This window comes from Lathamus discolor, chromosome 1 (assembly GCF_037157495.1).
Source record: "Lathamus discolor isolate bLatDis1 chromosome 1, bLatDis1.hap1, whole genome shotgun sequence".
Lineage (NCBI taxonomy): Eukaryota > Metazoa > Chordata > Aves > Psittaciformes > Psittacidae > Lathamus > Lathamus discolor.
In genome coordinates, this window is record NC_088884.1 from 140,954,878 (window position 1) to 140,982,754 (window position 27,877).

General features: G+C 36.7%; 1 protein-coding gene across 2 annotated transcripts in view; it reads right to left on the reverse strand.

Annotated features, from left to right (window-relative positions):
* The window catches only part of UBE2K (ubiquitin conjugating enzyme E2 K), a 40,443-nt gene that overhangs the window by 4,494 nt on the left and 8,072 nt on the right, over window positions 1–27,877 (reverse strand). For both annotated transcript variants that reach the window (XM_065698721.1, XM_065698729.1), the window contains 4 exons: window positions 18,206–18,299; window positions 13,023–13,081; window positions 10,587–10,669; window positions 770–869 (listed from right to left, as the gene is read on the reverse strand). In XM_065698721.1, coding sequence (XP_065554793.1) covers window positions 770–869; window positions 10,587–10,669; window positions 13,023–13,081; window positions 18,206–18,299 — 336 coding nt within the window. The remainder of the gene's footprint in view (window positions 1–769; window positions 870–10,586; window positions 10,670–13,022; window positions 13,082–18,205; window positions 18,300–27,877) is intronic.

Consider the following 27,877-nt stretch of genomic DNA (forward strand, 5'->3'; position numbering starts at 1 on the left):
GAACCTTGTAACTGCTTTGTTCTTTTGTTACTGAAATACACCCTACTACCAGTTGCTGGGGAAGCCAAGCCTTCTCTCTCTTTTTCCCAAGTAGAAAGGAAAAACAACAAATATACTTAGGACTTTGTTGAAAATTGTCAAAGTATTAAGTCATGGAATGACTGTTCCCATCTTTCAACAACACTTCAAACAGAATGAAATCATTCCTGGTATGGCATAAGATCCAACTGATATTTTATTGGTATTTGTAAGTCATTGCTACTGTCTGAAAAGTAACAAACCCTGTCGACTACAGAATTCTACTAATACAAATTCAACCAGTGACAGTTATCCCAAGTACTTACAAAGGCAAAAATACAGAGAACGCTTCATTCAGATAAGTCGCTCCTCAGGATTAAATGCAACAGTAATTCATCTGAAGTCACTATTCATAAAATCGTCATTAAATAAAATGCTCAACAATATTCATATTCATGCGAAGAGGAGCTACATACCAAGCCATATTCAAGGAACCCTGTCAAGTTAAAATTCTAAACCAACATAAATTGCTTTTCTTACACTAGAAGCCTTAGAGCCAGGTTATACTGCAAGTCATTTTACTATGCTGTTATCTTCTGACTCTCCTGACAAGCTAAATAACTCACACTTACTGTAAGGCAACTTTTCAATACATTCTTGAAAAATCTTCATCTCCCCAAGGGTTTGGGACCTAATCTGAGTTAGCAAAGGTTACAAAAGTGTTACAAATTCAGTTGACTGAGTATCTTACCTGGTTTGCCACTACTGCATCTTGTGGATCATCTGGTTCTGCAGCTGCCAACAATGCTTGCAGCGATAACAACACCGTTCTTAGAGTCATTGCTGCTGCCCTAAAATTAAACATTTGAAAATGACTTTATCAAATCCCATGCTTGTACTCACCTTTGCTGCTGTACTAGTATCATAGAAGACATGAGCACATGTACACATTTGACGTCCAAGAATCGTAACTTTAAACTTTTGCAGCTTATAGTTATTAGAATAACATTCTATATATTTCAGTAGGGTTTTAAACATGGACTTTCTTTTTAATATTGCTCTCTTAGGCTTTTGGAAAATAAAGTCCTTGACCTGCAGATTTGACCATGCCCACTTAACAGAATTCAATTCATCTGAAAAATAAAAATGCCACTTCGAAGTCTGTGCCATCCTTCATTACTAGCAGCAACAGCACCCAGTCTAAGGTCTAGGCAGGAAGCTGGTAGGCCCTGTGTGCTCCCTCTGCTGGCACTCTGCATAGCAAACCAGCATTTACAGAACTAGTGACCTGTATTCTAAATATTTTAACAGATTAGGAATTTTATACGTTAAGTACCTTTAGCATTGCACCGGTTTTAATATGACATTTTGCAAAAAAAAGTGAACAATTCAGTGAATTAATACTATAGTAATAAAAAGGTCTGGGTATTACAGAATATGCAATTGAAAATATGAATCTCAGCTTCCTCTCATTTCAACCTGACATGATTGTCAGAAGCAGGAAAACATTCTGTAGTCATGATGGTGCTGTAAAGTCACTCTTTTGCCCCTGTGAAAGAACACTGTCGAAAGTCACACAGGTCTAAAGTCAGAGCTTCTGTGGTTCTAAGTTCTCATAATTAATCTTGATCTCAAAGCATAGTTAGACAGAGACCTCAATAATTTACTAAGGGAAAACCAAGTATGTTCATAAAAATCAATAACCACTCAGAAAAGTATGAAATGGTTACACATCGTAAATTTGGAAAGTTGTAACTTTTTAAATACACAGTTAAGTTCTGATCATGAATACCATCTCTGATCTACCATTTCACCATGGGACATACTGCAAGCTGAACAAGGACCTCACAGAATCTGTGGAAGTTTACTATTTCAGCTGATTTGAAGTGCTAAGCAGGCTCCTAATTACTGTGGCAAAGACAGATGCTCAAACCAATACACAAAACTGCTTACTCTCTACGAGAACTAGTAGAAAGGTAAGTGGGTGAAAATGTGCCATCTTGGATTTGAGTGAAATGTCAGAGGCAAGTTGTGAAACACAGGCATCCAATTCTTACAGACAAACTGCTCCATTTTCAATGAACAGAAAACAGTTTCTTCTTTTCAAAAGACTGAAAGTAAATGCAGACAGTCTGTTATGTTAGAAGAGTCTGACCTGACAGTCCAGATACTTAGGAAACAGTTTGTAAATCTTGTTTCCAGTCTCAGACTTCAGAAATTTACGTATTTTCCACTACTTGGGCACCAGTATTGAGGTATTCCAGCAGAGTACACCAATGAACAAAGAACAGATGCTGGTAAAATGCTTGATGTACATTTGTGACACCCAAATATTATATTCCTAGATCACACAATCATAGAACGGGTCAAGTTGGAAGGGACCTTTCATGATCATGTAGTTCCCACTCCCCTACAATGGGCGGGAACACCTTCCACTAGACCACGTTGCCTAAAGCCCCATCCAGCCTGGCCCTGAACACTGACAGGGATGGGGCACCCACAGTTTTGCTGGGGAACCTGTGCCAGTGCTCCCTCACAGGGAACATTTTTTTCCTAGTATCTCATCTACATCTACACTCTTTCGGTTTAAAGCTACTACCCCATGTCCCACAGTTGCATGTCCCTGTAAAAAGTCTCTCTCTAGATTTCTTGTAGGCCCTCTTTAGGTACTGGAAGCTGCTCTAAGATCTCCCCTAAGCCTTCTCTTCTCCAAACGAAACAATCCCAACTCTCTCAGCCTGTTTTCATAAAGAGATGCTCCAGCCTGGTCATCTTTGTTGCTTACATTTATAGCTCTCCTGCTATGTCACAAGCCATTCAAATACAGCCTTCTTCCCTTACTGTTTCTAATTCTAGAAGATTTTTCCTAGAAACTCTTTTTTTTTTTTTTTTTTTAAGCTTGGTAATCATCACTGAACTTTCACAGTACAGTGTTCTACATGAGAACACAAGCGAGAAACATCCCAAGTGACTGAGATTTTAATTAGCACATATTGTCTCATTCCAACTGCCGCATCAACTTGAAGTCCCTCAAGCTGAACTTTGCAGACTTGAATCTTAAAAAAACCCTCGTGCTTTTACATCTAGATTCTGACAAATCACAACCCCCTAACAACATATCATTATCTTTTTCCAATGCTCTTTAGTAACTAAACTTTAATTTGCTTCCCAGAATTTCAGATTCTCTTCCAGTTAAATTTAAGTACTTCAGGTTCCAAGCCAAATGCTTCTTCCAGGCCAAAGAACATTTCTTTAAATTACAGAGCTGGGGATTAACTAGTAAGATTATATTTAATCTGATAAAGAACACCTGGTTACTGAAACATGTCCTCGGTAGCATTACAAGAGCCCAGCTAACATAGTAAACTTAAGAGTACAAAGCACCTTGGTTGAGCGGGAAACACCCCCCCAAAAACCTCAGTGAAAGAGCACAGAAATATTTTTGCTTTACATATGCTACTTTATTGTTATAATTTCCTGTTCTTTGTGATGTCTACTTGTTTATACTCTTGAAATAAATTTATTCAATGTACACATTGATTACTTCATTCACAGTGCTATCTACTAAAAATAAATCAATGTAATACAACAGGTTGACTATTCCAGCATTCAGATGTTAGTGAATGCTGAGTCTTTCAGACCTTACTATGCTTGAATGGATGCAACTGTTTTTATTTTTATGCAGCGACTTTCAGGAACTACCATATCCACACACTGTAAAACCTGAAGTCTTTTTTTCCCAGTTAAAGATTTTAATTACACTATCTACTGCACTTCAAAAGAGACAGACTTAACATGAAGTATCAATCAACTGTAACCGATACTAAAGTTACTGTCATCAAATAAAAGCTGTTCTGCATTTGCCTTTACAGAAATCCTTCTATTTTAGAGACACCTGAAAATACTGCCATTATTTCAAGTAGAGAAGACACAAAAGGGGTCACGGCCAGTTGTGCCACTTTTACATGCAATTTACTTCCATCCACACCATACCTTCTAGGAGTGGAAAGTATGCCTTGGTGAGCAGGAAGCATTACTAAGGACCAAAGGTGCCATAGATGCCCAGAACAAGGGCATCTCTGTTCTGCTATGCCTGTGCCAGCCATCTCTGGCTTTCAAGACTGCTAGGCCCCTTCAATCTTTCCTCATTTGTTATGTTTGTAGATTTTTATACAAAGCATACTGAGACTTGAACTTCTGTTCTGACATTCCAATTTCAAAGTAAGTAATAAAAATAAATACCTCATCCATTTGGATATACAGATAGATACACGCTCAGAGAACTCAGACTCTTAAGTAATAACTTTATGGACAAGACTAGCTTAGCTACATACGAAAAAAGGTTTAAAAAACGTAGCTTACAACTTATTTTCAAGTCTCATGTCTCAAAACGGCTTTCATATCTCACTCATATGAAAGTCTTCATTAGACATAAATGTTTAAAGAAGTATCCTTAAAAGAAAAATCTGTTTTTTACATATTTTTTACATTTACAGAAAACCCATTACTGCTTCAGGTGCTGTTTGTATTGAAAAGAAGAAATTCAAGTTTGTGATTAATGGTAAAGAAAATCCGATGTATTTTGTGTAATTATTGTATACTCATGTGACATTTTCTACATTTAGGATACCAATTAGCTTTCCTCATCAAAGTAAGAAAGAAAGGCTTGTTCTTTTCTATGGAGCTTACTCTTAATTTTTCAGACATATATTAAAATTCTCAGTAGAAACTGGAGGGGTATCTTAAAATAGATTCTCAATTCCCAAGCACCTTAAGAAGCTCTTCTTCCTTCCCATTACCTTCTTTTGACAGAATAAAGTGAACAGAGATGACTGTCCAGAACTACACTTACAGACACTCATAAGGTAGGACCTGTTCCTCAGCAGCAAAGAGCACAACCAATTCTCATCATCAGTTCTGGAGGAAAATCAATGCCAACAGTGGCACAACTAGAAAACCAAACACACGTCACACAGCATCCCCACAAGCTAGAGAAGAATGTGCTGCAAAGGAGGCTGTATTTTCCTTAAAACAAACTTCCAGTGGAAAGATAGAGGTCTTCTGCATCTTCCAGTGCTTGTCAAGGGTTTATTTTTCCAGAATAGAATCTTGAAAAAAACAAAAAGATTTCCAACTCTTCTTACATTTGAAGTTTCCTTCTAGGTGTGGGTTTATGAGCAACATATCGTGGAGTTCAAGCAACTCCCTTTGCTAACTCAAGCTAGCTGCGGACTTGGATCTTAGGTTTTTTTCTCTCCTCTCCCCCAAAGGCAAGGTCTTGTATCATTCTTGACAGACTTCTGTTTCATCTGTTCTTAACTGGAGCCTCACAAGTTTCTTGGAAAATCTATTTTAATGCTTTACCATTGGTATACTTCATGCTAAAATGGCTTTCCAGTCTTTCATTATAGGTCATATTTGCTTAGATCATATTTGCTTTTTATTTTATTCTAGATTTTTTCCTATGGTTCCCATCTTTCTTGGAATACAGTGCTCAAAGTGGTTACACTGCTACAATGGAAGCCTAACCAATAGTAAATAAAAAACCAGGCAACTTATATCATGAGTTTTGCAAGCAGAACTTCCTACACCCTGGCATCCTATTTGCCTTGCATGTTACATTACATTGCCTTTGTCTCATGACATTACTGGTTCCTGCTTTCTCCTAAAGTTTCCAATAACTCTTGACTTCTATTCCCATCCCAAAATGCTGCTTGGCTACTGTGCAGGCTTGCAAGTTCAACATCTCCAAAATGGGAGGAAAGGCCAGCAATATCTACCAGTGAGATGCAGAGCTCACCACAGGGAAGCACTGGCCCTATGAGAACATAAGTATTTTGCTCACTTACAATTTTTTTTATTTTTTTTTTTTAGGTAATATCTTGAGGCATTTCCATTAAAAAAGAGCACCCCTAGTTTGGGTGAATACAGTGGTATTAAAAAGCACAGCAAGCCAGCTGTGCCCAGCATGCCTGAGGTAAGAAATCTCCTACCTTTTGATGAGCTGAAAGAGTCCTAAGAGGATTATGAAACACTGCCAGTTTTTCTTCTTCATTTTTAAAGGGTAAGTAATTTTCCATTTAGGAAGTTTTTACTTATACTCTGTACATCCCTCCCTGGACACAATCTCTCAGTTACTCCGAGAGGTAACCCAGCAGAACACAGGAACAGCTGCGGCCAGCAGACTGCTGCCCTGTTCTGTCGACCAAACATGACTACTGGTTTATTTTCATTATTATTTTAAAAAATAATCTGCTATATTTACTCCATTTGTGCAGTAACTAAGTTGGTTAATCCACGAAAAAAGCTCTGGGAACTTGTACCACAGGCTTATGGAATCTGGAAGGAGGGAGGAAATGAATAAGGCCTTTGAGTGGAAACCCGCTGTATAGTCGCTACAGGAGAAACACAAGACTGGGCACCCATTAGGGAAAGAAAAAAAAAAAGGAATAATAGAATAGCTTTGACATAATGCAAGCAGGAAAAGCCTGCCCGCTTGCTGAACAGTTCCCTCAAACAATGTTAATATTCTCTGCACTTTTCTCAGAGCTGTAAGGAGGCTCAGTGCTCCTCAAACACCCTGAACAAAACACAGCAGTTTTAGGTGTCACAATATATAAATGAGTCCAAGATAATGATTGCTATGAGCTGGCTGTTACTTATGTATCTATTAAAACTGCAGTAGAGCCATTATGAAAAAGAAATATTCTGATTATTCACTTTTATTTCAACTGTCAAACCCACAACAGCCAAGAGGTTTTTGTAGTCATACAGCCAGCCACAACACATTCACTTGATAATCACTGCTCAAAGGATTTACGAAGAGCAGCTTTCAAGTAATTTAGCTATTGAGTTTCAATGAACAGTATTAGATACATTTTATATTTGAGAATAAAACACTGAGATAGCATACTAGCCTGGAAGATAAATGGAGGTCACAGTAGGTGAAACTACATAACAAAACTCGCATCAGACCAGAACAGCATTCCTTTTACAAAATCATACGCCTGTTTTAATTCTACCAGCAAATGGTAGCTGCTTTGCAAAGAAACTGGCATAACAGGTATTTACAAATCTAAACATGATCAAAATCCACAGCTGCAAAGAATTTCAGCATCAAGCATATTCTGTGGAGAAAGGATTTCATTAAACTCATTAAAAATCACTTAAAGACAATACTTCACAAACTGATAAAACCTCCTGCCAACATGCAGAATACCTCACTATGCTCAACAGAAAATCATTATCATGAGATAAGTGAGTAGTAAACGGACTTATTTTAACTATACAAACACATTAAAGTCTTTGTATTCACCATATATAAATGAGTATTTTATCAGTAGGGTTTCTTAGAGTCAATAAACTAAGTTCCCATAGGCCCAAATTCTGTTCTCCAGCTCCCACTGACCTCACTGAAAAACACAGCTATGCACTGGAATTTGAGACTTACATTTCAACACTGTAACAGAGCAGCATTATTCAGTTAAGAGCATTACAAGTCAATGAAGTGGCACTTCAGAAACAGAGCTTGTTACTAACAGATTTGGCCAGACAGACTATGGAACTAAATATATTTTCTAGAACACAGCCATCAGAGTATTTTGGAATTTCTCTTGTCCCATTTACCTTTGAATACCTGTGAAATCAATTAAATATGAAATTACCAAGGTTATGCAGATGTTGCTTGAATTTGTTTGCTTTCTAATTAATCTATCATTTTATTCAAACCATTGTTCTACTTCTACATGCAGAAATCTTAAACATGGTGACATGGCCATTTCTCAGTTCAAATAATTAAAACAGCATATATTGAAGAACATTGAGCAATTAATTTTAACAATACTAACCATTTATATGGCTTAGGAAGTTTCAGGAAGCTACTCAGGATAAACTCTTCTCTATCACAATACTGAAATCCTTCAAACAAGGAAGGATGGAGGTAGCCACAATTTTCCTCTATTCCAAAGGACCAGAGGCCTTGACAAGCACTTTAACAATGCTCACGTAATTTTCATTTACCATTCCATAATTAAGAAACAAAACTTAGAGCACCATTAGAAAATGAAGGGATCACTACATTAAGAACTACAGAATTAAGCCTCCTCATATAATACATTAAGAATTAAGAAATATGCCTTCTATTTGCCAAGTTCTGTGAAATTCTTTTCTTAGTGCTGCCAAGTGAAGAAAGTGCTTCAAAGGAAGAGTTTAAAAATACACACATGGCATAATATTGGTGCTCCCTGTGCTAGCCAGTTCAAATATACAGAAGGCAAGTTCTTGCTCCATTACTCCAATTTTGTCTACATCTCAGTGAAAAAAGATTAATGTCTTTTGTGGTTTAGTTTCCCTTCCCCTTGCGGCCATCAGGCAGAACTGAAACACAGATTAAGTTTTCTGTGCAAGACCTAGCTTTCAAAAGCTACGAGAACACAAGTCAAATCCTCTCTCCTGTTCTTCCCTTCCAAATCCCAATAGTTTTGACAAGAAAAAAAAAAAAAAAAAAGGAAAAAAAAAAGAAAAATCAGGTGAAGCTCATGATTTGAGGTCTTTGTTGCCTTTTGGTATTTTGAGCTTGATCAGTCACTTAAAGCAGCAGTTTTGGTTTAAGTCTGAATTTTGTGAGACTCTTTCAAGTCACAATGTTTGGCAATTCTGAAAAGACAACACAAGACCTGTTCCAGGGCTGGAAACCAAAACATCTCCTGAATTCCACTCTATTGCTTGATAAACAAGATACTCCATTCTTCTCCACAGAAAACACTAATTAGGGAATGTATTAAAATAACATGAAGATAATAAGAAAATGTGAAATTGAAAAGCAAAAGTCCTTACTTCAGTTCTAACTCAGAATCTGATAAGTAAGCTAAGCAAGACTTCTGCTATGGACTGCCATTCCTCAAAACTTCTAGGGAAAAATGTTAGATAAGTGGTTTTTTTGAGAAATGTGATGTTTAGGGGCTTCAATATGGAAAGAGTAGCCTTGGAGGTACGTGCTAGAAGTCATAAACCTTGATACTATGAGTAAATCATATAGACAGTGCATAAAGGAGTACCAAAAGATGGGAGGAAAAACCCCAAACCAAACCCTGAGCTTAAAAACTTTGGATAAATTCTTCCTAGGAGAGTACTAATGACAGTGAGAGGGAGTTCCATGTTAACCACCTCTGCTTCTAGAAATAAAGGATTTTGCCTCCCCATATGCAATAAAAATAAAAAAATCCCAGCACACAACCCAGCCAACCTCATGCCCATTCACCCTCAGGTCATTTATGCCCATCTCGTTTAGAGTTCAATCTCTCAGGAAACTGTAACTTGCACAGCTAATGAGTCATTTATCTCCAGTATAATTGCAGGTTGGTATGAATAACTAGGTGCAGGCACTGGCTTTACTGACAGGAAAATTATACCACGTACCACAGCATTTATGTTGAAAGATTCTACTGCCTAAAAGAATATCAAGTGCTCCGAGACTGTAAGTAAAGATACGCAGTTCCAGAAATGAAAAAGACAACATGATCATTATTTCATTTTAGTAATTTACAGTATCCTGTGCCACACGATTTGCATAATCTTCTCACTCTGTAGATGAATATACCGTATGCGTAAACTGCAAGACCTCAACTTAAGCTTTCTGCTCTTTCAAACCCAACTGACTTCTGCTTGGCCAAGAGCAGTCTTGATGAAGTTGTTGACTTTACAAACATTTGAAGCTTGTATGGATTAGGTATTATCTGCTGAGGAATTACAGTCCTATTCTTATACGGCAGACATGGAAGAAAATAAAAAAGCTTATTCCATTCATGTTAGGTATCATGTCTATCGTACAACTGGTACATATAATCTTCAAACTAGATGAAATGTATTATTGGAAAAACAAATGAACAATGAGTTCAGCTGTTACAGGTTGGACAATTACAGGCCTATTCCACAGATGTGGGCCATTAACACTTTTTCAGTAATATTAATCAAAAGTCAGCAACTAAAAGGCAAATAGTTTACAGAGGTGCAAATCATCAATATTATCAACAATGAGACAGATGAGCACAGGCAGTCTTTTCTTCTCCCTTTCCAATTGCTGACCTGTTACCTTTTATACTCCCAGACTTACTTCAGACATTGTTTTAGCTCTATCAGAACTAATTTTTATTTGTAAGAAGAAGTCAAGAGTGAAGATAAGCACTTAGGGTTTTTTTCTGCATACACTTCGGGAAGCTTAAAGGACAAAATTTAGGAGGCAACAGATAGTTCTTTTCCATTAACAAATGCTAACCAAAAATTTTAAGACCTACAAACCCATCCAAAACAATGAAACATTCACCATAATCCTCATATAGAACTTTTTGGAAAAGCTCTCTATGCATATAATATCTACTTTGTGCTTTCCAAATTACCACCCAATCTTTTCATTCGCATCTTTTCAACTTACACTACTGTACTGAAATATTGTAAGCTTTAAGGACATCTCAAATTACAAATGCAAAGTGAAAAGCAACATGAGCTGTTGCTGCCTATCCAGGACACCAGTGTATCTTATTCTGCACATTTAAATCCGTATGGAATCTTACCATTGATCTTTCAGAATATCCAAACAAATGGCCCCAGTGACTGAGCTAATGTTAGGATGCCATATTTTGGTGATAAACCGCACCTAGAAGATAATTTTTAAAAACAAAACCAGTTATTAAATGCCATATATTAAATAAACATTTTAAATAATATGATAAAGAAATACTAATTTAGGAAATATCAAGCTAAAACCAGAACTTAAGATGTGATACCACTTATTTCAGGAGGCTTCAAGTTTGCAAGGCCATTTGTTAGACAGAACCCTGCTTTACTCAAAAACAGAACTCCACTGAGGACACCAAACTCATCCCTAACTGCCTTCCCATATGCTGTCGTGTGTGCATATCCCTGCATCACACAAAGCCCAATTCCTTGGTGGGTGCTACTACTTCTACAACCATCCAGTCTCATTACCTATATACAGAAAGCTTTTCAAGAAACCAGAACTTAACTAGATTACAACTATTTTTCTTAACTGTTGACAGAATCTAGTCCCAGTATACATTCATTGATCCTGTCCATGTTTTTACACTAAAATAAAGTGTATTCATGCTCACAAAGCACTAATAAAACCAGTTTGGGGTGGGGTTTTTTTCATTTGTTTGGGGGTCTATTTGTTTGTTTGGGTTATGGCATTTTATTTTTTAAAGATGCTAAGAAAGTTATAAGCAACATTTGCTTCTGAAAGTCTCAAAACCCAAAGCTGTCCTCTGAAAGGATTATATATACACCTTTAGAAATTTCCCCTTCATTTTCTTCAAACCCCTTATTTCAGGTTGCACTTTAACTATCTTCTAGTGACTCTGACCCATCTCTTTCTCATCGCTACCTCCTCACCCCAAATTCTTTTTATATGTACCTTTCAACTTTTGCCCCTGACCTGCAAGCAAATCAGTGCAGAGAACGTGTTATTTTTCAGACACTACAGCAAAAGACTATACATACAGGACTACAGAAACATCAGTAAAATTATGGTGTGTAAATAGGTAAGACCATAACACTTTTGCTTTCCAGGACAGAAAATAAGAGATCATGTCAGCTGAGCCACTTATTCACTAGCTCAACTCTCACTTTGAAAATGTAAAAAGCCATGTAAATACTAGGTAATTTCTCACAATGAATGACTGCAAACAATGGCTGTCAAAGCACATTCTGAATGAGATAAAAAAATCTTTTAGATGAAAGGCAGGGCTAGACCCAAGCAAAAAGGCCTCCTATTCAAGACTACAGATTCCAGAATAAGCGCTACTATGCTACAGTGCACTGAGCTTCTAACAGCTGCCTATAAACTTTGGAAATGGAAGCCAGCAAGCCCTAAAGCACCAATTTAAAACCATGGTACAGAGATCCATCTTTCAGTGTCTATGACCCATTTCAGCTCTCCTTATTTTAGCTCTTTACAGAACACATGCAGATGAAAAGACCTGACACCAACAAACATTTCATTAAGATTTTCTGTATCTTTCACTCCATCCTCAAGGAAATCATTCAAAGGAAAAAAGCCAAGGAGCTACAGGCACCTCTCCCTTCCTCCTTTTCCCCAGTTCCCTCCTAGTATCACATATCAGGGCAAAAATTATCAAGATCTAGGACATTCTTAGTTCAAAGACACCTTTCAGGCAAACAGAAAACCTATCAAGAAGCTGAGTCAGACGACTCAGGAGCCTGCCGATATGTCAGAAGCCACTGAAAAAAGGATTAAATCAGGGCACAGAAATGCACAGTTACAGATGCACATGCACTTATTAAGATTGATCCATTTAGGAGGGGAGTGGAATCACAAATTTAAAGTACTAGAAACACATAGTAAAGTTGAAAGGGCAGGAAGTCGCAAAAAAATATAAGTTACTTTACCACGCTTATCTCTGTCTCTCATCCATGCGCATGTTTTATGCACTCCCTCAGTAAAGTTGCAGTAAGACCACTGTATTTCTCTATTGGGTCTTCAAGTCCCACAACCGTACACATCACTATTTAATTATTACTAGAAAATGGATAGGTTAGACCCAAGACTCTACTAAATATACTTTATGGAGCCCAAGAAATTAAAAGAACCAGTAATTATTTACTACAGCATTTCTTCGATGATGGGAGTGAGGGGAGAGAGGGGGAGAAGGAGGGATAGCCATACTCTCTACATCAAGTAAACTATATGAAAACTAAGAAATTACATGAGGGTCGAAATAAGGCACAAGTTCCTCCCCAGAATTTGCCACTTTGTACTTCAAGGAATAACGAGAGAATATTTCTGATTGGATACAGTTATGCATCCTGAATTATTTCTACGTAAATATAGCAGCTCCAGTGGCTGCCTAGAGAGAATTAAAAAAAAGATATGGGTAATACAAAGAGACTACACACACAAGCAAAGAAATAAGAATGCTCAAAACCAACTTGTTAGCTGAATTACATATCCAAAAAACTGTTTACAGTACCTTAGGAGGATTAAATGGATACGTTTCTGGAATTTTTATCTCTAATTGATACCTTCCACCTGCAAAAGAACAAGTTGGAAATCAAAACAAAAGAACATGACAATAAAGCTTACATTTCTAAATGGACAGGTTTTCAACAGATACATTAGCTAGAAGATACTTCTAAATTCTATATATTTTATTAAGAAATGCATTTAAGTCAATATAATAAAGTAATATTTGCTTATGCAAATCAGAATCTGTATTTCCTATGTATATTTAATGTGCATATCCTCCTGTAGCTTCTCATCCCCAATGTTGCAATTTCCATGCTCTATTTTAGTAATATACCAAAATATTAACCAAGTATCCCTCAAACAGATACAACAATAGGCCACAGGAACATGCACTCTGAACATGAGATTACATTATTTTGACTCTTTTTTGATACCTTATGCCAATAAATCTTCTTCAAATTACACCTGAAATTACAGCTGAAAAATAACTATTTCATTTTAAGCTTTCTGGAACTCTAGAATGTTCAACTAAGTCAGTTAAGAAAAGTTCCCACAATCTGGGGGGAAAAAAAGCAACAACAATTAAAACAACCAAACAGAGCCAACGTTACCTCCACTATGTTCTATATTATTGTCTGAACTAGTTAATTCTGTTCCAATTCTGTAAACACTTGATACACTAGTACTAACAATACACCCTGTAGGACTACAGCATTCAATAAAGGATAGCATGAGCTTGGCAGACAGAACCATGTTCTACTACCCTTTCCTGAACATTTCTGTTTTCTCTCCCTGTTATCATATCATTACCTATGTCTATTTCAATCCTAATTTTGTTAATGTTCAAGTTTACTATCAATACCTCCGTTTTACACAGTAATCTCAGACTGTCTGCCCACTGAAGATCATTTGCCAGGCAGCAGTTTAATGACAAAAAGAAGAGAGCATAACAAAACATACACACCAATTTAGACATTTAGTTTTTATAAAAACTGAAAGTATTTCTCCTCATTTGCTACTCTTTCAGAAAGAAACCTTTTAATATGCTTTGTTACAATCCATAAATTTCCTTGAATGAAAGCTGAAGTATCTGCAAACTATTTCCTCTGGGATTTCAAGAGTGATTTATTCTTTTGCAAATCACTGTATTCAAAACCAGCTCTCAAGCAGTCTCAATACAGGCTGCAAGATTCACATGCAAGGAAAAGAAACCCTCAAAGGAATACTCTGAACAGTTATAGTCTATTTCACCTTTTTATCTGTGCCAAAATACAGTTCAGCAGCTAACACCACCTCTCACTTTTAATATGTAATTCAGTCTAATATACTACACCTGAAATTGGTTAATATCACTTTGGTATTTTTATACTACATTCTACAGCTGTTTTTCCTCAATACTACAGCATCTTGAGATTATGTAACAAAATACAACAGAAGAAAGCCCAATAAATATAAAATTATCATAGTTAAGATCCAGTTGCTCACTTTCCTGCTTAGAGGACAGCCCAGGTGAAATATTTTTGTAGGCCGGTATATCAACAACGGACCTTACGTAAGTTCGCTTTTCTTTTTGCCTAGATTGAAGCATAATTCACCAACAATTTTTCCTAAGAAACAGAACTATTACACTGTTCCTGAATTGCAAAAATTCTCCAGTCCCTGTATGATTTTACTGCTATGCCATACTGTAACGTATTATAAAACCTACCCTTAGGTATTACCATTTCTTCTGCTTTCCATTAAAACTCGCCTTTAAAGGACAGACAATTACAACTTTCTGCATAACAGGCTATTCAGCCACCAATTTTTTTCCACCTGCAATGTACAAGTCCAAAAGATTTTAAAATTGCAGGGACTAATGAGTTGGTAGTATTATTTTTACAGTACTGTTGCCATCCAGTCAAGTTTACAGTTAAAAATACAAGCTTGAAGATTTAGACTGAACAAATTTGGATATTAATTTCCTTAATACTACATTTAGAAACCGAGTTACACACTACCTTCTGCATGCCAATATTTCGGCAGAATTTTTTTAAAAAGGAGTATGCATACAAGTGGCTCTTCCATAGCTATTCAATACTTGAGATTGAATTAAACAGTAATGGCAGAACATTCCTTCTGTAATCCTACTGGAGCATACATCTGACAAATAGAGTTAGGGTATTTCTTCAAGAAAAACAGTTAAAACTTGCTCTATTATAAATTTCGCAGTTACTGTGGCTCGCATGCAAGCTTGGCTTGAAATGAATACCACTGTTATACAGGGTTCAAAAAGCAAATAATAAAAATCTGTCTATTGAAAAGCTCTTGAATCATGTAAAGCCCAGCAGCCATGAATCTAGACTTTCAAAGGTCCTCACTCCAAACATGTAAGTTTTAATGTGGGATGCAAACATGTTTCAATTGAAGTTGTCTTGCAATACTCTGATAATTGATCAATGAGTTGACACAAATGACAGAAAAATGAAAGCTGCACTATTTGTCAACAACAGATGGCATTCTTCTTCTCAGTCATACTTAGCCAATGTCCTGACACCACCTATAAAAGAACTTTGCAACAGCAGCTTGCTTTCAGATACCTTCCTAACTATGGTCACCTCACAATGGTCCTAGAATTCCCTCCCGTATCGCAGAATTGTCTGACCTGAACTGCAACATTAATTAGCTTTCCTTCATAAATCACTTCTTGCTGTGTCATTGTTTAGACTGCAGATGACAGAGCTCAACCAGTAATATGCAGCATGCATTACTGCTTTAGTTATAAAATTTAAACTGCACGCACTGGCAAGCTCTTCATAATTACATCAGGGAATAAATGCAGAAAGTTATGTTACAGAAATATTAATGTTCCAATGTAAATTATTCAAGTACCAGGAAACACCAGAGACTGGGCTGCCAGTAACTTCCATTCTGCTCCTTGGTGCATACACCCTCCAGATTAAAGTAAGAATACGATCACATTATTTTCCCATGAGATTCCTAACATAATCAGAATACATGATAGTTTTAGCCCCCAAAAGGGCTATTTACTTTATCCTCATCATGAAATGTCCTCACATGTAGGTAAGTATGCACGCTTGCATTTCAAGTCAACAAATTCCACACTGAACATACAATGCTGATTTTCATTAGCGGGATATGCTGAATATGTGCATACACAGTGCTTGGCTTTTGAAATTTTGGTCTAGCTGAATTATCCAGCATCACACAGAACCCAGTTCTGCAGACAGGCATTCACATCTTTTTTTTTACCCTCTTCATGAACTTCTGTGACACATGAATATATATCTTTCATTTCAAATAACTCTCAATACATGTTCCAAAAATAAAAATCCATTTTATTATCCAAGGTAATGCTGACCTGGAAGGGTAAAAAAAAAATGGCAAGCCATGACCAACCAATTCATCCAAGGAGGATTAACTCTGAATGGAAAAAAAATGAACACCAAACCCCCCAAAACATCATCCTCCCCACACCATTCAGATGTTTCCTAGTATCCAAGTACTTAATTTTGCAACATCTTAACATGTAAAACCAAGTCTTATATACACAAGACCAACTATATCTGCAACAGAACTATTATACTACTACAGAATAGTCCACTTCCAAATAGGTCACAAGCACAACCACGTATTTTAGGTATACAGCATACTTTTAGATTGATGGCACATGCTATAACCAGAATAAATTATCATCTTTCAGGACAACATTTTCTGTCAACTAAATACTAGCAGCTGATGAGGATAGAGAGAGTAGAAGGATGGGGGCGGAGGGAGGGAACTGCCATTATACGCTAGACAGCAGAGGAACACTGGGACTCAAGTTCTGTAGGGGAGCATCCTTACCATTACAGATGCTCCTGCTTTTCTGTTCTCTCCCTTTCAGGCTCATTTCCTTTCTCCTCGACTTCTAACACCTACCCCATCCCAATTTGCTCAGCCTCTGTTAGGCTGTTTCCTCATCCTTTATCTGCTGTAGGTCTCAGCAGGGGAGACTGGGCAGTAAGCACTGGAGAGACTCTCTCTGCTCCCAAGTCCAATGCTGGTGCACCAGCAACTAGCCTGGAGATGCACTCACAAGGCCTGTCCTCCTGAGTGAAGATGCAACAAGCAGACTTTGATCAGTAGCCACCAAACACATATACACCTACACCTATAGGCATAGGTCTGGTTTCTGGACAATACTCAAGTCCCACCCTTAACTCCAAAGCATGGAGCAACGAGAGCAACTGAAAACTTGGCAAACTGTTTTAATTTCCAAGAAAACAATCTATTTGCCTGTAACATTCCTTGAGACGTTTTTTTACTGGAAGGTCACATTCAGGTCGAAATACATACCTGGCATGGAAAAATCTCAATAAAACATCATTTCAAGTAAACAAAAAAAAAAAAAAAAAAAAGAAAGAGAAAATTTAAAGTCAAAGATCCTCATCAAGGACCTTGAATAGAAGGTGTGCCTGCAAGCTCCATTATATATTATATACAAACAGAAAATTTACAGGTACCAGCATTATTGAGTAATTTGGTACCTCTAACAAGGTATGCTATATTAGCTACTGGTTAAAACTTCTACATGTAGTAAGTTATTTTGCTTTTTTCAGACTGAAGAGATGCATCATACCAGCTTTAATAAACAAGAAAGTCAGTAAGGGGTAATTTTTGAAAACATGAAGTTCTACTTTAGAGTCCTGACTCCAGTATAAATTACATATTGGGATCCATTGATGTATGAGATAAATCCCAAATGCAACCTGCAATGGCATCTCTCCTTGAGACAGAAAAATGCAGCAAGTTTTTGAACGACCACTACATTAGATCACAGAAATACATGTACAATCACATTGCATTCTGAAGCTCAGTTTCTTGATGCTTCATGGCTAAGAATAGTCATGTCAAGACCGTAAACAAACAACTAAAAGTCAGAATTATACCAATGACACTGCACAGCTTACACCTGTAAATTAACCTTTGATACAGGATAGTCTATCCTCCTGTAGAACAGATCTGTCCTCAGGCAAGACAGATGCTAAACTCAAATACTTTCCAAGCTCTTTTTTTTTTTTAATCAGACTATGTTAAAACACGCAGCTCTACATTTTTATGTCATAAATTAATTTTACAAATAAAGCATCTCAAGACACAGGATTTGAAGTGTACAATGATTGCATACACAAAAACATTACTTGCCTTCATATGGTGTGTCCGGAGGTCCTGCTATTTCTCCTCTTAATTCTGTAAAATTCTCATCTACAAGATCTACTTTAATTTGATTTTTGCTCGTCTTAAAAATAAACAGAGAAACAAAGAATCATAAGTAAGCATTTTATATACAGATTTCCCCCAAAATATGGTATTTTAAATTTTTAGAATAGTTTTTTAAAAATATATATAAAAAATTTTAAATTTAAAAATATAGTAACCTAAATGGCTATCTTCCAGTTCGAAATTTACTTCATTAAAAATAGACTATTTGGGAAGCAGTAGAAATTTCAGTATTATTTACACTATCACTACAGTAAGCAAAGCAACCTAATGATATAGTATCTACAATCATATTTTTAAATCCATTACATTTTAAGACAACTGTGATCTTTCCAATCAGATATTAATTCTACACATCTTAAACCATAACATTAAATTGATCGAGTTACACATGGGTTTTTTTGTTTAGAGCAATTTTATTAATAATTGACATGACTTTCACTGGAATACAGAAAGACTTCCCCAAATGGAGTGTTGATATTTTTAAACAATACAATGATCTAAACAGAATACTGTAGTCTTGCTCAAGATCATGTCATCTTTAATATTTAGGGGTAAGGTACAATTTATTTATACACTTGCATTTCATTGTCACCTCCTCAACATTTTCACACCCTATATCAACTTGCCTACAAAATAAAAACACCGTGTTTTGATACTGAAAAAAACCATATGCTTTCCAGAAACTGATTCTCAGAAGTGTTTAGCCAGAGCTACTCATTCCATTGAATCTGCTTTCCAGATCCAGTGAGCAGCATTTGTGGAATTCATACAGATCTTCCAGCCAGTAACATTTTGGGGGGGATGCAAAGCAGAATCTCCTTTCATAAAGATATACCATGAAGTTTTTAGAGATGAGTAATTACTGATTTGTCTATTCTGCTGCTTCTGTATACGATGCTGACTGCAATGCAGATTCCCTGAATCCACTGTTATTTTTTTCCAAGAACTCCAGGCATCTTCCCAGATCCTTTAAAATTGTTCCAACTAGGTCTGCATCAAAAAAAAAACCATGCAGCTATGCTTCTCCCTCAGAGTAAACCCCACTGTTGACAGCTATGAGAAAAGAGTTAAATCAGATAAAGCTGATGGCTGCCATCAACTGGTTCTTGGAGCTATCAACTATGTGAACCATCAAGGACGCAGGATTCACTGAATAGCTGTGAGATTGTTTCTATTTCCTCCCTGTAAATATTCTATAGATTAAGTCCTCCCAGCCAAAGAGGGGGCTCCTCTGACCAGAGATGCACACAGATACAAAGAAGAATAAAAATTTAAGTTTCACTATGTAAAAGACCCTAATTAAAAGTTTCACTACATTAATCCAATGGTGATTTGGGGGCTTTTTACATCTGTAGTTACACACATTTTTTTTTTAAACTTGGGTAAAAAGCCTTCAACCCCCACAAATGAGGCAGCACCTGCAACTGCACAGCTGAGTCTTAAGTACTGCACTTCAAAAAACAGATTCCAACCATGCTGCAAATGAAGAATGCACCATGCACCTCCAAAATCAAGACAGTTAAATACTAAATGTAATAGTGGTTTTACCAATTTGTATCTATAAACTATTTTTTGTTTGTTTTAAGCTCAGCATCAGATCTTGTGTTGTCTTTCATGACATTAGCTAAGACATCAGAGAAAGGAAGTTAAAGGAACTGATGAAATTATGTTTCTAAACATATTTTAGATTTATTTGCTTTCCTGCTACTGTTCATGTAAGTTGCCTGACCAGAAAGTAACTGAACAGTTTTCTTTCAAAGCTTTGTTTCTATAATACTGAGCAGCAGAAGGACAGACTGTCCCAGCAAGACAGCCCTCTCCAAGAGTCAGGCACTACAAGAAACTCCCTCTCCAAATTCAAACTCAATCACACGCACATTCCTCTTGCAAGCTTTCCAGCCACTCTTAAGTTTTTTGCTCTCACTATTCCAACTGGCAGCTCATTCCACAGCCTCACAATTGTTAAACCTATTCAGGTTCTCCTGCTCTTCGCCTGTCAACATCACCTGGCAAGCTCCAAGTTGAGAGCAGTTCTTGTTCTTTGCAAGTAAGCCTGTAACTTTCCATCTTGAGGACTGAAGCAATCGCAAAAGGGATAAATTTCAAGGATACAATGTATGGTTAACACATGCTGCAGCTTGCTTAATTTTCTACTTAGCATTTTACTTTATCTCAGCGCCTTGCACGCTGCTGTAACAGCTTGGATAGTTCATATTCAACCTTCATATTCAATTTCAGTTAGTACCACACTCACTGTTTTCCACAACAAATCCTTTGTGACTTCATAGATTTGGTGAAAAACAAACAAACAAAACCCCTATTGCTACGCTCAGTTTCTTGCAAGAGTCAATGATCCTGGTTCTACCATCTGAGACAACTGATCTTATTACTACAGCTATAGCTATCGCCCATACCCTTATTTGCTTTACCTTTAGGAAAAATGGCAGGCTGTATTACACTGTTTCAGTGTAAGGACTAACTTAATTTTGCTTAAATTCTACCATGCCTTCTATATAGCAAATGCAGTTTTCATTTACATAACTCAATAACCTTTTTCATGCTATTCTGATTGACTTTTTGAAGTGCAACTCAGCTTGACCTTGCCAATTCCTGCATTTTCCCTCATCCCTGGAGCAGTAACTAATATTTAACTGTACTGAAGTGAGTATTCATCCAATTAAACCTGGAGTATTTTCCTACAATATTTTCCCTTAATAAGGATCACATAGGATACAACTACTTAATTTTAGCAGCTCAAACAGAATAAACCCCTGGCCTTCACCATAATCATCTGAGCTGTCTCTAAAATGTTATCAACAGCACAGTTTTCCAGAAGTGTGTCTGACACCAATGATCTCAGCACAGAATTTATGAATCAACTTGTGATCTCATACAACAAGTTGATTTGCCAGAAGCAGTTCTTCCACAAAGACCTCATTATGCTTCCACACGAAGTCTAAAACAGCATCACCTCCTGTTGATTCAGCAACAATTTGGTGACTAGATCACTGGGCTAGCAATTCCTGAAATATGAGCCATGCCATCACTAGCAGCATTTCCTTCCATAATCTCAGTTTAAATTCTCTAACAATATAATTTCTACTGGCATTTATTGCCAACATGAAAACACTCCATCAACACCAAAATCCTTTTCTAGGAACCTACAGGCCCAACACTACACCAGCAGAACTTCCCATCATCACACCTGAAAATGATTTTGATCAAGACTGGAAAAAAAACAGAGAAAGGAGTGTTAATGTAGCATATTACATAATGCATGACACCACTCCCTCATCTTTTTTTATTCGTATTCTAGTCAGATCATCCAAATCTGTTTTTTCCTTTTAAATGCATCCCTGCTTCACACTAGGGCTCTAGTCAAAAGATTTGCTGTCTTCTAGACCATCCCAGCTGCTGAGACTCTATGCATTGCTATAGTCATGCTTACCTGATTTTATTCTGCCTTGTGGAGATTAAACTAAAAGCATGAGACAGAAAAGTTGTGAAAGATTCATATAAGGCATTCTCATGCATTACAAAAGCTTTATGTCTAAAAAGACACCCAAAGGAATCAATCCTTCAAGAGTCATCCTATGAGCATCTCCCAAAGACTAGACACTCAATCACATTTATTACAGTATTTATTACAGCTATTGATCGGTAATATTTTGTCTTGTCTTTGCCTGCCTCCTCTTTAAAAAAGATAACCCAGAAGTAGATTGTCTGGTGAGTATCTTCCTCGTACAGAACACACAATCTGGTCCAGCAGAAACTTTGAAGAGTAAGTTCTGCCACTGTGAAGATTTCATCACATACATCTTCTCCATTTCTACTAAAACACTTTCAGAGAGCAGCTCTGGTCCTTGTAATATTATTCTCAGTTGACAACAAGCTCTTCTTTTTATTCACCATGGTCTACAGTCCTCATTAGAGGGGCCAGCCTTCTTTTCAGCAGTTAATCTACCCCTTTTCCTGAGCCTTCCATACCACCTCTTACTCTCTTCTCCAATCTGCCTTTTAAAAACTCTTTAATTTATGTGTTATTCATGGTCTACTATCCTCTTCATTAGGCCAGCACCTTCACTCTTAAAAATCAAAGTTTTCCTTCTGAAGATAAAGAGCTAGAAGAAAGCCAGGACAAAACTACAACACATCGACATCACAGAAGCACATTAGGACAAGGTGATAAAAGCTGCACTGTTCTAAACATTTTTCCCACATACAAAATACTATCTACTACACCTACAGAAAAAAAATAAAAAATAAAAAAATCTATTCCAAGTTCTTCTAGAACCAACTAGCTCTACTTCCCACTGACATCACCTTAACATTAGACCTTTGATCCCTGGATAATACAATTACTCCAAAGAAATGTTAACAGGCCAAATTCTCCACTATGCATCCATCAGTATACATACTACATTTTAAACTGTTGTGATTAGAACAAAAAAGGAAAAGAAATTACATTTATTAGCAGTATTAATAGCTTCAATTCTGCACATTACTTTCTTAAAAAAGAATAGTGTCGAAATTAATTACTGCTTGTATGTTCTAAGCGTACGTTGCACCTTAAATATTCATATACCACACGCAAAATTCACATCAACTATCATCACGTATAAATGCCAAGATGGTAAATAAAGATTTCTAAAAACAAAAAACATGCAAACAAACCCCACACTACTTTTACCAGAATTAGATTGAGTTTAAAACTCAATGGTTACTTCTGAATAACTGTGCATTAAAAAAGATAAACCACAAAAATCCCACTATTCCATGCAGCAATTCACTATCTCCTATCTGTGATTTCATAGGTCCTGCAACATGATTTTCCTCCTTTTTAAGCGGAACATACTTTATGCTCTAGAAAGTACTATTTTCTGTTAATTTACTTTGTTTTTACAGAAAATAATTAATAGAGAAGTCTAGAAATGTAGGTATATTAAATCCCTCCCACAAACAAACAGAAAAACGCCAACCTGAAAAGACACACACATAAATGATCAATGACGCCTGTAAACAAACAAGTCTAGTCACAATAAAAGCAGCTAAGTATTAAAACTCTGTAACCATTTAGCACTTTAAGACCAGAAGCTCACACATTAAGGAAAAGTATTACAGAACATACATGCCAAGATTTCAACAAAGATTAAGGAATAACTTTGAAAAATTTCTCCAGAATTTTCTCAACCAAGGACAAAGTCCACCAGCCTGCGTGGGCATCCATTGAAAACAAAATGTTTTCTACAATTACTTGTATCCCAATTGCGCCAACAACAAAATAAGTCCCTTTTTATTTATCTTTCAGGTTTTTTTAATTATTTTTTGATTCCTCTATGCACTAAATGGGCAATAAAGACATCCTAATCTATCTAAAATCTAATAATTTAGATGCTTCTTTAACACAGCTATGATTTACAAATGCAAAGTAGGTACTTCTGAACATCCAAACATTTTGTACTGATGCTATAAGGATCAATATTTGATAAGCCAAATTAAGAAAGAAATACTTTACCCTACTCTGAAGCCATGCTAGCAAAATTAATCTATGGTACTATAAAGTTACTAGTGCCTCATAAAACTCCTCTTACCCTACCCCCCCATTTTATATTCAATCACAACCATCCTATTATACACAAAAATCTGGCATGAACATCTCTAAAGAGAGTGATAGAAAAAGATAATCTGATTACTATCATAATGAAATTCATGCAACACTATTTTTTAACAAAAGCCATGAGTATTCCAAGTCAACCTAAATGTTGAGCAGAGAAGTGCAATCTTTCAGTAGCAGTTTATGCCATTAAAAATTATCTAGATTAATAACCTAAAAACCAAACCCAAGTTCATTCTTATTCTATTTACCAATCCCTTGCAAATCTGTAGATTAATATTCAAAGTAATGTTCTGCCATAACTGACATTTCTTATACTCTTTTGCAACAATACCACTAACTCTTTCAACGACTGGGTTCTCTCCCCTTCACTGGTACGCCAGAAAGCGGATCCCAAGAAAAGCTCACTTCTTAGGCTGCTGTCTAAGAAGTCAACTACCAGCCTCTCCCTCTTATCTCCTTGGCCTTCCAAACCAACACTCTACCCATCTTAATCCTCTGTTACTCCAGAGTAGCTCAAGTTAAGTATGTTGCATCTGCTTAGCTCACTCCTTTGCAAGAAATGGGAAAACAGCAAAAAAGCTGGATATATCACCCTACTAGGAAGCAAAGTGAAGGATGCTGTCCTGTAGCAAAATGGGAAATCTGGTAGTCACAAAGAGCTACAAAAGCAAGAGGGAACAGTTCTTCCTGTTCCTTCAGACTCACTCAAGCTTTAAAGACAGAATCAAGTGCATTTCCAGACCCTGAGCTTGCTGTTATTAAGAAGACAAGGAGAAATGTTACATAATTACACCAGTCATGGCTATGAAGTATAGTATGCGCTGCACTACCAGTTGAGATCAGAAGATCACATCTACATTCTCAGAGATCGCTCTTGCTGACCTATAAAGGACAGAGCAACACTCATCTGCGAAACAAACAAATGTTTGGGGCAGGGCAAGCAGAAGAGAGAAAAGAAGTCTGTCTGAAGCACGTTAAAGAGCAGTTTTCCTAGATAAGAAACAGCCAACGTAAAGAAATGCATTTTCTCAAAACACTCTCGTGTTCTTTGGCCCTACTATCAATTTCAGTCTTGAAGTTCCTCCACATTTCATGTTCCATTTCGTATCACTGTATTCACATCTATTTTCTGCAGTCATGCCCGTTTTAGTAAAAAATATGTAAGGTTATTTCTGCATACTACTTTTTTTTTCATGTACTGAATAATATACTATGTTACTAACTCATAACTTGTAGTTTAATGTATCTAAAGAGCTAAAATCATGGATAATGTGTGAATTCCGCAGTACTAGTAACAGAAACTAGAATTTACCTATTTATCACAGTTTTATTTATTAAATGCATCTTAATCAGATTCTTCAATAAAATGTCTTAACAAAAGACTAAACCTGTGTCAACCTTAAAATTCTGGATTATTACACGTGTTTACAAACAAGAACAAAGAGGGATTGGGCTTTTTCTTCCAGTCAGCACACAAAACATCTCAAATATTAAAAACATCTTCATTTTGCAAGAGTTGGTCCTGGAGCATCACCAAGTTTTAGTGCAATTTCTTTAAGGTTTCTAAATACCTACTCTCACTAACATCCAGCTGTTAGAACATCGCTCTACAAAAAGAATGTAGGAGACTGTACTCCCATGGTAAGTTAAGCCAGTCTAACAGCTGCCATGGTCCTACTTTCCTCCGGGTCCTAGTAGAACTGATGTTAAGGAGGAGGCAGGATTTTGTGCAAGTATTCACACAACTGAACAGCAAACATCTGAATTAAAACTATCTTTCATTTTAACCCAACTCGCTGATTTGACTCAGCACAAGCATTGCCAGTAAGAAAAGGAGCACAAAAGTGGGAAAACCAGGCTGCAGCAGGAATGTGACACTGCTTCTTGGCACTGCTTCAGGGCAACTAAGAAGAATTCTGAAACTTCAGCTCTAGGTGGCTGTCTAAACTATTTCTAACAAAACTGTTGCATCAGCCAGGGATACACAGAGGTATAACTGACACAGCTATGCTGGCATAAGCCCTGAGCACAGTTATACAATAATGGCTTGTCTGATCAAGAGACAGTGTGGCTAAACTGGTAAAGCTATGCTATAAAAACTGCATACATACCAGCATAACCTGCACTCCCGTACTAGATAAGGGCCCTTACACACTCATAAGCTACATCTAACTATGCGAGATTCTTACAGTGCCTAGGAGCATTAATCATGGGCAGGAGCTGCAAGAACCTAATGAGTGCCACTGAGATACTCAGCATCACAATAGGCACAGTGCAAGGAACTCCTGTTCTGGATAATTCCATCCAGGAAAGCCCCAGTGAACAAGCAATTCTGCAGGAATGCAAGATGCATTTTTCTTATCTTTTATGCACAGTTCTGTCTTTGATGCAAAACAACTGAAAACCCTGCAGATAAAAGTATGCTTTAATAATCAGTTTGAACTATACTTTGAATTAGCCATTCTATAAACACACAAAACTATTTGATGCAGACTGCAGTCAATTCTGTAAGGCAACCCTACTGAGGTTGCTAGTAATTCTACATATAAAGGAATCACAAGATTCAGCTCATTTTAAATTTATTATGCTAATTCACTCACAGTCCCAGAGCTTGAAGACTTGCAGAAATAGCTCAGAACAGTTTTTCTGTACTAGCTTCCCATATGGACACCCTTATTCCAAAGTGGAGGGGCTTACCTAAACACCATGAAGGCCCACGAGTTTCCAGAAGGGGAGTAAATACAACACAGCTACCATGATTTCCATTTGCACATGCTACCTTATTTCACAATAACCTCCTGCACTTAAATACATCCTAACACAGCAAAAACTTAAAAAGACTTTCTCACAGTTAACTTTCAACTAAAAATAAAAAGTGATACATATTTTGCTTGAACTAAACTACCTATTTAGGTAAAGCATGGCCTACTGCATTTGTGGGCTTGGGATTTACACACACACATGCTTCATAAAACACTGTACAAACATATTCCAGAATCTGTTGATCTTACTGACTAATAATGAATAGAAATACTGAAATAATGAACACAAATTAGTTTTCTAGTGTTTTGTGACAACAAAAGTAGACAGGATAGCCCCTATTAGCATCCTGACAGAAGAGTAATACAGTACTAGCTCAGCTCTCTTATATCTAAGAATAGCCAAATTGGAGTTGTACCATATGACTGACTGTGGTTTAGCGGGTTCAATAACGCACATACGTTAAATGAAGCTCCTTTTGTAGCCAGGGATATTCACATCGCTCTCCTGTGCGGACTCTGAGAATTCTGACTAAAGAGGAACAATCCATGGCCTGTTGTCTGACAACAGAGTACAATTCTGTTACATGTCAGATAACAGACACAGATCTGGTCCTCAAACAAGGTTACTTTTGATGCTTACAGATGTACTCAATTTATTATGCAGATGCTATTTTACTAAGTACTCGTGGCAAGCATATTCAAGTGCTCCCAATTCAAATATTACAAGTATTAACACTGATACAATCTGAAGGGAAAAGGCTAGATAAGTCAGGAGCACAAAAGTGGACTACATCCCTAGAGTGCCTTATAGAATACTATTTCTCAAAATTCACACTCTTTGCCATAAAAGAACTAAATTGCTTATTTTCCTTATCTAAATTGCAGCAAAGTTTTACCTAGTTTGAGACAAAAGATAATCTGCAATTATTAAGTTTAACCAGAAAGCATTTTCTCAATTTAATACCAGCACCAATTACTAGTGTAAAAGTGATGAAGTACAGTAATGACAACTATCCTTACTAGGATTATGAAACAAGCTAGAAACCATTTAACAGCTGAATAATTTAAGAACTACACTAAGCATCTGCACTAGCTTAAGAAGTTTAATGCAAACAAAAAAACATTAGACAACTCAGAATTGGACTGTTAACCAGCACTTTCTTGCAATTTATTGTTAATACAAATTTAGTATGCTAAAACATTAACTCTATTTGA